Raw genomic sequence first — 16,904 nt, 5'->3', positions numbered from 1 at the left:
CAACAAGACTCGGACTAACTGGAAATCAGGGTTAAAACTGGGCTAAAACTTGTGTAGCAAAACCCCAGCCCCATGAACTGATCCAGTCAAACTTCACTAGAGACAGCAAGAGGCACCTGAGAGTGAGGACAGCGTGCCCCGCTCCAGAATAAGGAAAGCTGATACAGATCCCAAACTCTTTAAGATGAACTGACAGAGAAGTTCAATTCTTTCTGCAGCTGGTTCTAAACCTGTGGGCCTTATACGTTCTGAAAGCATGGCATTGATCAAAAGCAGCAATGTGAGTCCAAGCACAGATCCTAAGTCTCTGACTCATGCTGGAGAAAATTTTAGCGACTGGACCTCACTGAATTTTAGTTGCAAACCCCTGATCTAAACCCCACAGACAAATGAAATCGAATGGAAACATTGGTTTTAGCAGCAGTATCTTCAGGAGCATGGGAGTGGCCATCTTGGATTAACCATTCGCTGCCCAGTGTTCCAGCTTTGCACTAGCTTTTCCTGATCACTGCCCATTCGGCTCAGTCACGCAAGCATCCGCCAAGCTTCTGTGCCTTGGTTTTGATCTTTGAATGAGTCCCACTTTGGCGGCTGTACTCGTTTACCAGCTTGTGCTTAATGAGCCGTAGCTGGTGCGCTTTCCTGTTCAAAGACCAGAAATCCTCGGCCCAGGCAGGGGCTCAGGGACACTGTTCTTTATCCATTTATTCTGGAATTGATTCACTGATGGAAGCGCCTGCCCGAGGACAGATGTGATCGGGACACAGAATATATCGTAGGTGAAAAAATAATATTTTGCTTCAATGTAGAGGCCCTTTTTTAAAAATATGATACCGAGTACTACTTTAATTGCCCGGGGGATGTTTTCATGTGTCCTCCACGGTCCTGCAAGTCCTGACAAACATCTGCTCTGTCCACTGCCACAGTTACACACACTGACATTTTTCTCAGCAGCACTTTTGCTGTTTCCACTGAGCCTTCCACTTCATAATTAACACTTTCCATGCACTATAATTAACTGAGATGAATGACTTAAAAGGGATCAGCTAAATTCTTAAAAGTGTAGAGCAGTGGGAATAGATGGAACAGTAAGAAGAGAAGTGCAATTAAAATGGTGGTGGTGGTGGTGGGGGAGGGTGCTGGAAACCCCCCGGAACACCAGGCTTTAAAATTTTACAATTACCCGAGAAACGACTGGAACATTCACATTAGAACAAAGACGGCCCCTTCCGCAGTAGCATGCTCCCATATGTTTACATTATCTAGGTTTTTCTTCTCTTTATTTGGTGTTTCAAAGTGTTTGAAAGTGAGGAAAAGAATAAGGAGATTCAGACACGAGAGACATCCAACAGAAGGGAGAAACAGTGCTTTCTGCAGTGCTTTACCACAGTCTGTTTGTGGACGGAAGGACTCCCAGGACTTTGATTAGCTCAGAGGACTTGACTGAGGCTTTGGACCGTGTTTTCTTTCACAAGGGGTTAGCTGTGAGTGAAGCTGTGTGATAATTAACACTTAAAGTAACAGTATCTTCAGGGGCTCAGGAGTGGTGATGAAGAAGAGAGACCCCATAACACCACTTATTAAATGGAGAAGCCTTTAAGGCTTTCAGAGCTAGAAGACACAATTCTACATGGAAGGAAAGTACAGGTTGTTTCAGCTGTAAGTCAAACGTCAGGACTTTTCGTCTTTGTTTGTACTTCATTGTGAGATCTGAGACTCCATGGACAACATGCTTGGGCAGCCCTCAGCTTATGTTTCTTGGTGCAGATTTTACAGGGATAGATTGAAGGAACCCAATGTAAGATGGGTTCTTGCATGGTTTTGTGACATGGAGTTTCTTTCTTTTGGCCAAACCCTCCTGATTACCCCAACCCTCCCCCCAAAGTAAAGCCGTGATAAAGCCCTCATCGTCCTGCTGCCTTTGGGGCCGCATGAAGGAAGCCCTCCAGGGGAGAGTGGCCTGCCTGAAGTTAAGCTTCACTGGAGGCCAGAAGAGCCTCAAACCCAAGGCAGAACAATCGCGTGTACAGTATGTAATCTGTGCATTTCTGAGACTCCTGCTCGGAATGAAAGGACTCCGTTCGGCTTTCTAAATGGGTCAGCGTCAGTGTGGGCTCCTGGGTTAGTTTGTGTTTGCTGCTGAAGGAGAACACACAGAAAATGCTTGACCAAAGACCCATTTGTAGGCTTTAGGACATGCCCTGGTCGGCTTATCGAGCGGTGAGCGCTGGGAGAAATGCAGAAAGATTTCTGAGAGTGTTTACGAATGTGAAATTGATCTGTACGATCTGAGCGTGTGTGTGTGTGTGTTCTCTTTGCGCTACAGAACTAGGGCCTTATTTCTTTGCTGCTGATACAGTAGCGTAGAAAGTGGGTCTTGAGCTCTCTCTTTGCTTTTTGATATTGATAACATCGCTTGACGCATCGGCTCTCTCTCTCTTCATCTGTTTTCATGCGGGGCATGCTTCATCCAGCCATTGGAGGGCTGTGGAATTTCAATGTGAAATCAGCTTCAACTTTGGTGTCAGGAGGTCTGAAATATGCAGCGCATTCCGTGAACCCAAAAAGCAGAGTCGGCTGCTGCGGTCCAACTCCGAATCTGTCGTTCGTTTAAGAAAAGCACAAAAGAAACGATGAGTTTCTTTCTATTTCCAGCTTTTAGCCCGTGTTTCCCAGCCCCCGTTTTTGTCAAGAAAGACTGCAAGTCATTTGTAATGAATTTGCTGTCTTTTTTCCCCCTTCTTGCTTGTTTTCTGCCACAGCGTCAGAACTTCTTGGCATTTCTGATCGACTGGGCAGCGCAGATTTCCTTCTGTGGCTTCCCAAGTATCTTTCCAGCAAATTGAACCTTTTGAAGCGTGACAAAAGCCTCATAACACTCAACTGGTACACTCTGGGGGGTGGGGGCGGAAGGAGAAAATGCCTAGAGTTTCAGTTTGCGAGCCCATACTATGAAGGCTGCAATGCATAGCTTTCTCTGGGATTAATGCGGCTCTGAACATACACCGCAAAGCAGCGCATGGATATTTAAACAGATAAGCACTCACGCTAACCCCAGTGTCTGTTTTCACGTCTAAAAACGCACGGAATAGAATTAAACGTGGAATTTAAGCTGATGAGCTTTTTCAGGCTGTTTTTTATTTATTTTTTTGTTCATAATCAGCTTCTAAAAGCTGTGGAGAATCATGTCAGACTCCGTGTTGCAGCGAGACGTCTTCAAATTGGAGGGATGCTCCTCACTGGGGGGAAAAATAAGGGCTGCTTTGCTTGTCAGAGAAATCCTCTGCACGTAGGAAAGGTTATCTACGACAAAGCCTGCTCATATCTACAATATGAACACTGAGGGATCCAGAAATCAGAGTTGGAATTAAATTAAAGGTGAATATATGGTTTGATGCAATGGGACACTTCACCACCTTCACTCAGATGCAAAGTCCCAGCTCAAATATACAGTGAACTTAGTGTGTTTTGAGTAACGTCAATGAGAAATAACAGCTGAATTAAAGGCTCGTGAGCACTTCTCTGTCATCCAATCAGAGCGCTGGCTTGTGCTCACAGTCATGGAGACACACCACTGCTCTCCACGTGTATGACCAAACCCCTCTGGTGTGACTCCCTCCCTCACGAGCAGCGCTCTTCAGCTGTCGTCACCCCCCGTTAGCATCCCTGCTGTTAAAGACAATAGCCGCTAATTGCTTCACAGCAGGAGTGCGGAAGATGTTGTGGGGACTTTACCTTATAACAAAAATCATAGCTTTAGTCGTTCTAGTGTTGAGGACCCCCACCCCACACGGCGCCTCAGCTTCAAGTGGCAAACAAACACAAAGAATGATTGAAGTCGACGATCAAGGAGGCATCTTCACGGCAGTGAGGACAGAGCGGCGCTTCTGACTCATGTGCTAAGATTGGACCCTAGTTTTTCGCCGCTGCGGGCGGTCTCACTTAGAGGGCATTAGATCAGAGGAACAGGGGGAAGTGTGAGGTGAAGTTAAGTTTTCTGTTGTTGTTTCTCCTTTAATGGGCTCGCAGAGGAACTCTGACTCATTCTCTCTGTCTCTCTTTTCCAGGAGTACACCATCGATGTTTTCTTTCGGCAGAGCTGGCGCGACGAGAGGCTGAAGTTTGACGGGCCTATGCAGGTTCTCCCACTCAACAACCTACTGGCCAGCAAAATCTGGACCCCAGATACCTTCTTCCACAACGGAAAGAAGTCGGTGGCCCACAACATGACCACGCCCAACAAGCTCCTGCGACTGGTGGATAACGGCACGCTGCTTTATACCATGAGGTGAGGATGGCCTCTCGTGTATATACACACTGCATGTTTAAAACATTGTGCTCGTCCAAAATGTCCAACCGGATGATGTCTAGAGGCTTTGCTCTAGATTGTGGAACGTTTCATAGCAGTAACAGTAGTATGTTCAGGTACTGATGGCCACTCCGATGCTCTACAGCCCAGTGCCGCATGGCTTTATATCCCTTGGGCAATGAGGAGATGGTTTATCTTAAAGTAGTCAGAGTAAACAATGTAAGGGGAGTTTAAAGACATTTATACGTGGGATATTTACATTTTACATCGCCCTGAAAAGTCGTCCTGACTTTTGACTAAAACAGACACTTGACTAAAACTCCCATTCACTCTAACGTTAAACTGTAGCTCACCCACCTCGAGTTCAGAAATAATTTCCAAACACATTTCTTTGGCGAGCCTGAGAAAGGTCACCGTTAGGATGGAGCAGGTGTTGTTTTTCCGTCGGTCTGTAATCAAGCTCATATTTAACAGTGCCTATTTGTCGTTGAGATTTCCAATTCCCAAGATTTGGTTTTGTTTCCTTTCCCTCTGATCACATACATTTCCACCAGCCTCAGGAAGATGGAGGTGCACATCTGCTTCCTCTCCACACTAAACCACCCCACCACACTGCTTCTGCTTCAAATCAGTGCAGAGTATACACCGTAACCTGGTGTGTCTGAGTCACACTGCAGTTACAAACGGCAAAACACTAGGGCTACTTCGCGTGTATCTTCCTCCACCCTATGTAGTGCACAATGGAGGTCATAAACTAATTCTGCACTCAAACACTGCATCGTATGTCAGATGATAAGCTTCAGCTCTTCCTTTCTAACATTTCCCGCGCTGTCTAGGTGAAGTAGTGTTAGATTTCTAATCACTGAGATGCTCTTTGTAGAGTGGGGGTTGCTATTTGGGACAGAGTGTACTTTGAAAGCTGGGCTAGGAAAAAAAAAACATAGAACACTGGCCCTTTTTTCCTGCCACAATTTATTATTATTTTTGAAGATTCCACATCTCTATTCATCCTGTGATGTCCAAACCTATGCCTGAGGAAATCTCTCACCATGGGTTTGCCACCATCTGGCAGTCCGTCTCTGTAGTGTAGAGGAGAAGTCATGTTTCTGGACTTCCGCGGCTAATCTCCTCGACAGGATCCGTGTTCATCCCACTGTAGCTACAGTGTAGGACGTGGAGTAGGGTACGCAGCAGTGTGGTACCTGTACATTCCGGGGAGCCGAGGCGTACCGCTGTGCCCCTGTAAATGCTGTTCTGCCCCAGTACAAAAAGTAGTCCTGAAATGCCCCATCACCTAGCTTCAAACCTGCTCATAGGGCCAGCACCTCGTTGTTACAGTATCTCGCGAGGTTCCGTAGGTTGTAACCAGTGTTCTGTAAAACTGGACAAACCCTGTGGCCACTGCTATGAAAGAGCGCCTTTGTGGGAGGACCTTGAAAAGATTTTTGTCATAGCATACCTTCACTGTGGCAGGTGTGGACTGTCTGTGATGAGAACAGTACGGTCAGGTACTTGTTGGATGGTTGGTTTTGGATCCCAGACTCCATGATAAATCTTCTCAAACAACTCCAGAGGACAGTGCTATGTCTTTTATAGTTTAGGCTAATTTACAGCTGCTCCAGCCTGTTCAGTCTCTTGGCTGTGTGTACCCTGTGTGTCTAGGGCTGGACAATAATTAAATATCAATATATAATCACTATAAGGAATGTGGAAATGTTTCGATAACAATTATATGATTTTTTTAAACACATTTTCAACATTTCAAAATACATTATTTACACCATCTGTCACTGACTGTTCATTACAGGGTGCTGCCATCTTTTCATTGAACTCATTTTTTTATTTAATTAAACGTAATAATATTGACGAAGCCAAGAGGTTTCTGTGTGATGGTGGTGTCATGTTTCTTGTTTGTTCTTGGCTGTTTTTCTCTTTGCTATTGTTCATATCAATATTGGAATGATTATTGTATCGATCAAAAATAAGAACTATATCGTGATGTGAATTTTGCCCGTATCGTCCAGCCCTAGGTGCATCAGTGTTTACTGGATCTATTGTTTTTCCCGCTCCACATTAGACACTTTCAGCCACCTCTGGTCGACAGTTTAGCATCAGACTACAAAAATGTGATGTCCCCCGCCCCAAAACCCAAAAAGTAAAGTGTACAGACAGAGCCAGAACCTTGTGACAGAAGCTGGTCAAGTTACAGAGTAATGCTTTTTTAATGACAGAGGTTAAGTAGGACTCGGGGGGGAGCGGGAAGCCCCTGGCCCAGCCTGTGTGCTGACCCTAAGTGCTTGATGAATGAATTGGGGAATTGAATTGTGACTAGCTTGGCCTGGAGCTGTCCAGAGCAATGTGTCCAGCTGCCAGAGACGGAGCAGGCCAAGTCCGCCAGCCATTTTAGCATAGCCCCTGGGCTGCTCAAACATGGCTGTGAGAAAGGGCAATCCGGACCTCCTGAGTGAGGAAGGGATTCATCTCTCCTGAAATTTCATTATATTCTGGATTTAGTGAGTGACCTTCAAGGCGGAATACATCATGCTTTACTGTGTTTTTCCTTTAGCGGTGAGTGGTTTGGATTTTAGACCAGTGGAACCTTATTATGTGTGGTGTGTGTTTTAGTAGCAAAGAGATTTAGACAGGTCTTTGCATGCTTGAAATATACTTTTAAAAAAATAATTAAAAATAAATCAAAATGGTCTGTTCCTGGGTTTGTTTTATTGTGTAAAGGGGGAGTGTCAGTGCTGAGTCTGCAGAGATCTACATCTAATGGTAATATAGAGTCCATCCTGTGCATTACAAACATAGCCTACTCATTATCAGGACCTCTGGATGTATGTACAAGACTGTGCTAGATAAAGAACAAGATACTGTGAGGAAAATATGTCCATTACTCCATAATTTCTCACTTATGAGACATATAATGACAAAAATAAACATATAAATAAATAAATCACTCGTTCAGTGCATGTGCACATTAATATGGGGAACTTGAGCCTACCAACCCACACACTGTGAAACAAGACCACCCAGTAATTTATTAGGGAGCTTCCCAAGTCTGACACCATATGATAAAATGAGCCATTCTGACTTGGTGCTGAATCTTACGTAGAGTGCATAGACTTTAGAATTGCCCCGCCCCCTCTTCTGAGTCTCTCCAATCACAGCCCTGGACCTGTGTTTATGTGAAAGTGTAAAGTCAAGGTTAAACGGGGAGAAGGCGAGAATAAAGAGAAAAGCAGGTCAACACCAGAGCTTCTGCTCCTCGCTCCTCACTGCTGTGCGCTCGGGATCGGGGTGAACAGGGGGAGAACACTGCTGTGGTTTGATCCTTGTGGTATTTTGACCACAGACATTTCGTTAACACCCAGAACTGTGTTCACTTGCAGGAAAGGGGAGAATATGACCCATTAAAATTAGATTATTTAATTCTGAGTAATTAAAGCCTAAACTGTATTATTTGATTAAAGCCCTTATTCAGCTGGAGGGAGCTATGGAAATGGCCACATGTTTTTCATCACCTGCTTTTTTCAGATTTCTTTCTTTTAGATTTTAATCCGGTCTACACTTCTGGGAACGCTTTCCTAGAAAATGTGTTGAGCCATTTGCTGTGAGGATTTGAAGGCATTTATACATGAGATTATAAGTGAGATCAGAGACCAATGATGGGGGATTAGTTCTGGATCACAAACCTTAGTCCAACATGCCCCAAATGTATTGATTGGACTTATATCTCCCTGGAAAATACAGTTCCACAGCGCCAACCCCAGGGGGTCTTCATACATGTCTAGCTGATGTTCAGTGTAGGGCATGTTGTACAGTGCATTACCCGTCATTCAAGCTTTTCTAAGGAGACTGTGATAGATGAACATGAGCTCCTCACTCCCTCTACAGTGAACTACGTCAGTCATAAACTACACTGTACACACACAGCTCCTCGCTCCCTCTACAGTGAACTACATCAGTCATAAACTACACTGTACACACACAGCTCCTCGCTCCCTCTACAGTGAACTACATCAGTCATAAACTACACTGTACACACACAGCTCCTCGCTCCCTCTACAGTGAACTACATCAGTCACAAACTACACTGTACACACACAGCTCCTCACTCCCTCTACAGTGAACTACATCAGTCATAAACTACACTGTACACACACAGCTCCTCGCTCCCTCTACAGTGAACTACATCAGTCACAAACTACGCTGTACACACACAGCTCCTCGCTCCCCCTACAGTGAACTACATCAGTCATAAACTACACTGTACACACACAGCTCCTCACTCCCTCTACAGTGAACTACATCAGTCATAAACTACACTGTACACACACAGCTCCTCACTCCCTCTACAGTGAACTACATCAGTCACAAATTACACTGTACACACACAGCTCCTCGCTCCCTCTACAGTGAACTACATCAGTCATAAACTACACTGTACACACACAGCTCCTCGCTCCCTCTACATTGAACTACATCAGTCACAAACTACACTGTACACACACAGCTCCTCACTCCCTCTACAGTGAACTACATCAGTCATAAACTACACTGTACACACACAGCTCCTCGCTCCCTCTACAGTGAACTACATCAGTCACAAACTACACTGTACACACACAGCTCCTCACTCCCCCTACAGTGAACTACATCAGTCATAAACTACACTGTACACACACAGCTCCTCACTCCCTCTACAGTGAACTACATCAGTCATAAACTACACTGTACACACACAGCTCCTCACTCCCTCTACAGTGAACTACATCAGTCATAAACTACACTGTACACACACAGCGCCTCACTCCCTCTACAGTGAACTACATCAGTCATAAACTACACTGTACACACACAGCTCCTCTCTCCCTCTACAGTGAACTACATCAGTCATAAACTACACTGTACACACACAGCTCCTCGCTCCCTCTACAGTGAACTACGTCAGTCATAAACTACACTGTACACACACAGCTCCTCGCTCCCTCTACAGTGAACTACATCAGTCATAAACTACACTGTACACACACAGCTCCTCACTCCCTCTACGGTGAACTACATCAGTCATAAACTACACTGTACACACACAGCTCCTCACTCCCTCTACAGTGAACTACATCAGTCACAAACTACACTGTACACACACAGCTCCTCGCTCCCTCTACAGTGAACTACATCAGTCATAAACTACACTGTACACACACAGCTCCTCGCTCCCTCTACAGTGAACTACGTCAGTCATAAACTACACTGTACACACACAGCTCCTCGCTCCCTCTACAGTGAACTACATCAGTCATAAACTACACTGTACACACACAGCTCCTCACTCCCTCTACGGTGAACTACATCAGTCATAAACTACACTGTACACACACAGCTCCTCACTCCCTCTACAGTGAACTACATCAGTCACAAACTACACTGTACACACACAGCTCCTCGCTCCCTCTACAGTGAACTACATCAGTCATAAACTACACTGTACACACACAGCTCCTCTCTCCCTCTACAGTGAACTACATCAGTCATAAACTACACTGTACACACACAGCTCCTCTCTCCCTCTACAGTGAACTACATCAGTCACAAACTACACTGTACACACACAGCTCCTCTCTCCCTCTACAGTGAACTACATCAGTCAAAAACTACACTGTACACACACAGCTCCTCTCTCCCTCTACAGTGAACTACATCAGTCAAAAACTACACTGTACACACACAGCTCCTCACTCCCTCTACAGTGAACTACATCAGTCAAAAACTACACTGTACACACACAGCTCCTCACTCCCTCTACAGTGAACTACATCAGTCAAAAACTACACTGTACACACACAGCTCCTCACTCCCTCTACAGTGAACTACATCAGTCAAAAACTACACTGTACACACACAGCTCTTCGCTCCCTCTACAGTGAACTACATCAGTCACAAACTACACTGTACACACACAGCTCCTCGCTCCCTCTACAGTGAACTACATCAGTCACAAACTACACTGTACACACACAGCTCCTCGCTCCCTCTACAGTTAACTACATCAGTCAAAAACTACACTGTACACACACAGCTCCTCACTCCCTCTACACTGAACTACATCAGTCAAAAACTACACTGTACACACACAGCTCCTCACTCCCTCTACAGTGAACTACATCAGTCAAAAACTACACTGTACACACACAGCTCTTCGCTCCCTCTACAGTGAACTACATCAGTCACAAACTACACTGTACACACACAGCTCCTCGCTCCCTCTACAGTTAACTACATCAGTCAAAAACTACACTGTACACACACAGCTCTTCGCTCCCTCTACAGTGAACTACATCAGTCACAAACTACACTGTACACACACAGCTCCTCGCTCCCTCTACAGTGAACTACATCAGTCAAAAACTACACTGTACACACACAGCTCCTCACTCCCTCTACAGTGAACTACATCAGTCAAAAACTACACTGTACACACACAGCTCTTCGCTCCCTCTACAGTGAACTACATCAGTCACAAACTACACTGTACACACACAGCTCCTCGCTCCCTCTACAGTGAACTACATCAGTCACAAACTACACTGTACACACACAGCTCCTCTCTCCCTCTACAGTGAAGTACATCAGTCATAAATTACACTGTACACACACAGCTCCTCTCTCCCTCTACAGTGAACTACATCAGTCAAAAACTTCCACTGTACACACACAGCTCCTCACTCCCTCTACAGTGAACTACATCAGTCAAAAACTTCCACTGTACACACACAGCTCCTCTCTCCCTCTACAGTGAACTACATCAGTCACAAACTACACTGTACACACACAGCTCCTCGCTCCCTCTACAGTTAACTACATCAGTCATAAACTACACTGTACACACACAGCTCCTCACTCCCTCTACAGTGAACTACATCAGTCATAAACTACACTGTACACACACAGCTCCTCACTCCCTCTACAGTGAACTACATCAGTCATAAACTACACTGTACACACACAGCTCCTCACTCCCTCTACAGTGAACTACATCAGTCATAAACTACACTGTACACACACAGCTCCTCTCTCCCTCTACAGTGAACTACATCAGTCATAAACTACACTGTACACACACAGACTGCACTAGAGTTCAGATTCACACAGATGAATAAATAGAAATGATGTCTGTTAGAAATATGTACTGCACTGTTAAGATCTAAAAGTCTTTTTATGACCCGCGTAGTGCACTACAGAGGGAGGATGGAGTGATTTGGGATTAAACCAGTGAGTTTCTCTCATGTGTCGCGGTGTTTTGATGTCTCCTCTAAAGAGGAACTATAGCCCCCTACTGGACAGGCCTGTTAATGCAGCCATATTCATAGATGTCTGGACAGGTGTATTCCCAAAACCAGAGGGAGGAAACACTCATTTCTGAAAAGTAAACAGATCCGTGTAATTATGAGCGGTGTCAAAGGCGTCTCCACACTCTTGGACATATACAGCGTCTCCAGCACTGTGCTTTTACCCCATGATTTATAGTCCTTAATCAACACTGCGACTCAACGCGGAGCTGTGTGTTCTCTAATGCTGTGTGTCTACAGGGACTTGGCTGGTAATGAAGGTAGCACTCGGCTCAGTTCATTTGTAACTGCAGATTTGGGGAATATTAGGATTAGCAGCACCGTTTGGGTGATGGAACTCCGTTCTCCTCCAGCTTTATGAGTTGACGTGGCTCCGCTACTCCCTGAGGCTGAGAATAACATTTGGATTTGGACACTTTAATGAAAGCTTGTCACTCTTCCCTCGTTCTCACCAGCCGAGATCGCGTGTCTCCGTGAGGCCCAGCAGACGGGCGCTGGTGCACACCGGGGGTGGGGGCGGGTGATGTTCGAGGACGGTTATGTGCTGTGACATGATTGTATTGTTTAAGTCCATGATGTATGTGCCAACTCCTCGCACATAGTGTACTTGAGCTGCTCACAGGCCGCCTTGATTCGCTGTCATGGAAGAATGGGATAGATGGAGTAGGATGTCTGTTTTGTAGCTTCGGGCGGTTAAAAAGTGGTTGGCTCAGAGAACCTGCGATCAGTAGATGTATTTCTGCGCTGACTGATGCAGAAATCAGTGTCTCTTTCTCAGATGATGCACTGCCTGTTTTAAATTTAAGTTATTCCTGAATTTGGAAAGCGTATAATAAGTCCCTTTTACACATGAACTCCAGAAACTCCAGAGTAACTCTTGAGTATCAAATCTGGAGTGGTCATTTCACACATGTAATGCAGAGCTAGAGATGTTCTATGTCAGGTGCGTTCTCACGGAACAAAATGTTCCTTGCTTTAAGCAGGAGGCACCTGCCGAGCTCATGCAGGAGATACTCTGGGATATTAGCGGGTCTGTTCACACATAGGCTCCCTGACTTTACTACAGTGCTAGCAGGAAAAAGTCTGCATAAATTCTGGGGCAAACGTCCAGGTAAACTCTGGAAAATGTCTGTGTTGCTGTGCATGTGTGAAAGGGGCTATACACAGGAAGTAGCAGGTGAGATATATTTACAGGCTGTAAGAAGAAAGGAAATGTTTCGAGTGCTTTTCATGCGGGAAAGTGAAATTAGATCTCGTCTGGTCAGGCCAGGGACACATTATCATGACAAGTGTAGACAGAATCTTCTTAAAATATATCCAGCTCCTAATGCCAAATGTAAACGGGCACTATATTACACACACATTGTGTTATTTGTCATAGATGTAAAGTCAGAGACAGTAGCTCATCCGATGTGGTACAGTTTGTGTTGATCGTCCTCTAGTCCTTCAGTGGGCACAAGAGACCACCCACAGGACGTTAGACATTTTTGTTGGTGTACTATTCTCAGTCCAGTAGTGATACTGGAGGCTTAAAAACTCATCACCACCACCACGTCAGTGTCACTGCAGCGCTGAGGATGTTCCATCATTGTTTTCATTGCCATTAAAATGATTACTATATTAGTGATGCTTGTGATCCTAAACTGATCGTGAAACATCAGCAACCAATCTCACCAGAGACTGTCATGAGATGATCACAGCCTTGTTCCAGCAGCTGTAAAGGCTTCCAGAAGAGCAGAGGGTGTTACCGCAGCAAACGCCCTATTCATACCCTTCATTTCAATAGAATTGAACGGTTTCCCAAAACGACAGGCTTGTGATCATCCAATTATTCCAAACTCTCAGCCTCGCAACCATGTGACAAGGACCAGGGCGTGAACATGACCTCCAAACTCACGCTGTCGCAACATCACATCATCGTATCCACGACAACACATCCACACGACCCTGCCTTTGTTCCATTCCAAAAAAGCAGCAACAGCTTTTCTATTGCCTCTTAGGTGCATCAACCCTTGGTCCTCATCGTTTTGTATTTCAGAGCTCCGTTTATGTCTTTGTGTAGCAGTGTTGTGTGAGAGAAAGGGCAGGAGAAGCTAAATAATTGATCCCGGTTTACAGCCTGCTCCAAACCAAGTGTCTGACCAAGACCAGCTCTTTGAGGGCAGTGCTGACATCATTACGAGTGCTGGGCGATTTCCAGCCACCTTTTAACACACTCTACAGCATGTTTTCATGAATTAAAGAGGAGTTTGTCTATGGTCGGCCGGCAGAAAATGGGACGGATGCCAAAGATATATTTGGCCATTGCTCTACAGTGTTTATTTTCAACCGATGAACTTTTCTTATTTTGTCTCAGAGTCTGTCCTTTCAGTCCAGCCCAGGTGGAAAGGACCATGTCATCAAGAAGACACTAGTGCTATATCCAGGAACCCCAAGCCCATTTCCATGTATTAAACAATGGAAGCTAATTCCAACGGCATTCCTAAATGAAGCTGACAGACACCGGAGGAATTGTGGTTGCGGTTATAATCCGTCCTGACAGGCTCAGTCTAGACTAAAATTGCGCTAATGATTGTTTAGCACTTGACGGAGGTCTACCTAAGTCTGATGGACAGGGAAGCACTTGAACTGACACCATAAGGAGTCAGTGTTTTGATTACTGTACAATCTGAGTGTGAGATCAGTGGGCATGAGTAGGGAAGAGTGCTGCAAATGTCTACTCGGCTAAGACTTCTGTAACTTTAGTGATAATAAACTTGCTTAGAACATGCTAAAGCACTGCCAAAAACTGATGTGTTAAAATCCCACCAAGCAATCAGCGCTCCTTTGTCATGGCTGCAGACCAAACTAATAAGCATCAAGACTGTAGCAGAACAGCTACTCCAGTTCATAGCAGAACCCCAGAGCTTATAGAATCAGCAACATGCTGACGATAAAAATGCAGAGGTTAAAGAAAATATAATGAAATCTTTTTAATGAGAGGAACATCACGCAGAAGCAGAGCCTCAAACGACCTCACTGACTTACAGTAATACCCCAGAAACAACTCTATATCCTGAACGAGGTGCTGAACCCCCCGTGTTGTCGTCTTTTCTGTAGAATGGGGTGAATTAGTGTGTGTGGCGTATAGTTGCAGATCTTAAAATGACAAATTCCTCATTGCTGCTGCTGCAAATCAAGGAATCCAGGGTCTTCCCATGATTCCAGGGTGTTTAGACATTGACAAAAAAAAAAAAAACATTGACAGGTCCGACATGGAATGAAGGTTCCACTATGTTAAAAATCACATCCATTTTTATTTTTATTGTAAAAAGTCAGACTTGGTGGGAACAGGCCCTAAGTCTGAAAACAAGGGACGGAATGAGACGTTCTGACATAATGCTGCTTCTTTTGTGTTCTACAGAGATTACAGCAATGTCCCGCCTCCTTGTCTGAGTCTGTCCAATCAGAGCGCTGTTAAATGAAGCAAAACAAAAACACGAGTATTGAGAAAACGAGCAGAGAGCAAAAACAGCTATGAACAAGTTCCTCACTGCTGTGCGCTCAGGGTCTGTGTAAACAGCGTGTGGCTCATGAACAGGCCATTCTGACCAGGGCTGTTTAGACACTGCTGAGAGGTTTGATCCTTGTGTTATTTCGAACAAAGCAGGTCACAGATGTTTCATTAAGACCCAGAACTGTTCACTTTTGGAAAAAGGTGTAGACCACACCCCCCTCAAACACAGACCTCAGCACGGCCTTCACCAGTGAATTCAAATATGTATTTGTAATGTTGTGGTAGCAGCTATTTTGTGGTTTACAGCTCCCTCAGAGGAGCCTGGTGTGGTGTGAGATACAATACCGATTCAGGGACATTCCCAAGCCAGCTGCTGATTGGATAGACTTTTGCCTAAGGGTTTCGCTATAGTGTAGTGTATCTACTGTGCCGTGATGCTAACATCCGTAAGCGGAGTGTGGACGCAGAGTGGTGCCAGGCACGTTCCAGACTCCTGTCGTTCTACACACACGGCTTGTGCCGTACAACTTGGCAGCAGTTCTACCCCATACTCGTGGAGTACAATAGTACCATAGAGATTCCACACCCTGAGAGTGTAAGAGAGTGTATTCTAGAGGAATGGTGTGTGTTTGTTTGGATCGCGGCGCGGTGGAATCCAAGCGGTAGACTTTAATCTCGTCACTCCACACACGAGCTGTTAATTGAAACATGAGAGATTCACGGCTCTTTTACCCCTGAGCGACACTCCAGCTTCAGTGATTATGAAACACAGCCATGCATGGTGAATGAGAATTAAATTGATGAGATTTTAAAACGTTAAACGCTTTTAAAACACAGGATGTACTCCTTTCATCACCTCGTTGAGTTCTTAAGGGGTCAAATGAGCTGTATTTTCACGTACAGTCGTTCGGTGGCCTGAGCAATCCCTTTTTTTTATTATTATTATTGTTTTAAATGAATTATTTTTTTTAGATTAAAATGATTTAACATTTGCTTCATGTTGCACAGCCTGCATTATCCCTTTGTGTGCCAGTATGCTCAGCAAATACACAATAATTCTGCCCTGCAATTACTGTTAGTGTTCCCCGTAGAGGGTGTGTTCTTACACTATATGGTCAGAAGTCTGCAGGCCTCATTCAATTTATTTCTCTTTATTTTTTTTTCCTGAATGCAAGTGTAATAATAGTGTTTGTACTCATTTTCCAGCCTCTATTCTTTTAGGAGAGTTGTACACTAGACGTTGGAACGGCAATTCATTTGATAGCACTGAGGTCTGGCACTAATCTTGGAGGCGTAGTTCCAGCACACAATCACAACTCCAACTCATCCCAAAGGTGTCTGAAATGTGCTCAACCACTCTAAAGGCAACAGATATGAATAAAAATGTCATAAGGAAAGTCAGTGTCATCTAACTTTCCTCCAGGATTATTCAGCAGTAGCAGCAGCATTCTCCCTCCACCCCCCCAACACATTTCATTCAGCCGGTCCAACATTTGTACACTCTGTTCACATAAATTAAATTAAATTCAGCATCCTGCATCACTTATCAATCTTGGTATCAGTTTCCTACCTCTTCGCAAATTGGCAATTAGTAAACAGAAATATACGAGCTTTACAGAGCTGAGATAGTAACATTAGCTAAGGTAAATTAGCCTTCTTTTTTGTAAATTGTTTTGTCAAACGTTTCACTGACTGTAAAACTGAAAGACAAAAATAGACCTTTAATATATTGTTACATTTTGACGCA

The 16,904-nt window shown here is 44.6% G+C and overlaps 1 protein-coding gene across 1 annotated transcript in view; it reads left to right on the top strand.

The window, feature by feature from the left end:
- LOC136668221 (gamma-aminobutyric acid receptor subunit alpha-3-like) overlaps positions 1-16,904 on the top strand; it is a 152,592-nt gene that overhangs the window by 69,806 nt on the left and 65,882 nt on the right. Inside the window, exon 5 of the mRNA XM_066645592.1 lies at positions 4,068-4,288. Coding sequence (XP_066501689.1) covers positions 4,068-4,288 — 221 coding nt within the window. The remainder of the gene's footprint in view (positions 1-4,067; positions 4,289-16,904) is intronic.

Source organism: Hoplias malabaricus, chromosome 15 (genome assembly GCF_029633855.1).
Source record: "Hoplias malabaricus isolate fHopMal1 chromosome 15, fHopMal1.hap1, whole genome shotgun sequence".
Classification (NCBI taxonomy): domain Eukaryota; kingdom Metazoa; phylum Chordata; class Actinopteri; order Characiformes; family Erythrinidae; genus Hoplias; species Hoplias malabaricus.
The sequence above is the reverse complement of the archived record's forward strand: the minus strand, read 5'-3'. Positions and strand labels throughout refer to the sequence as shown.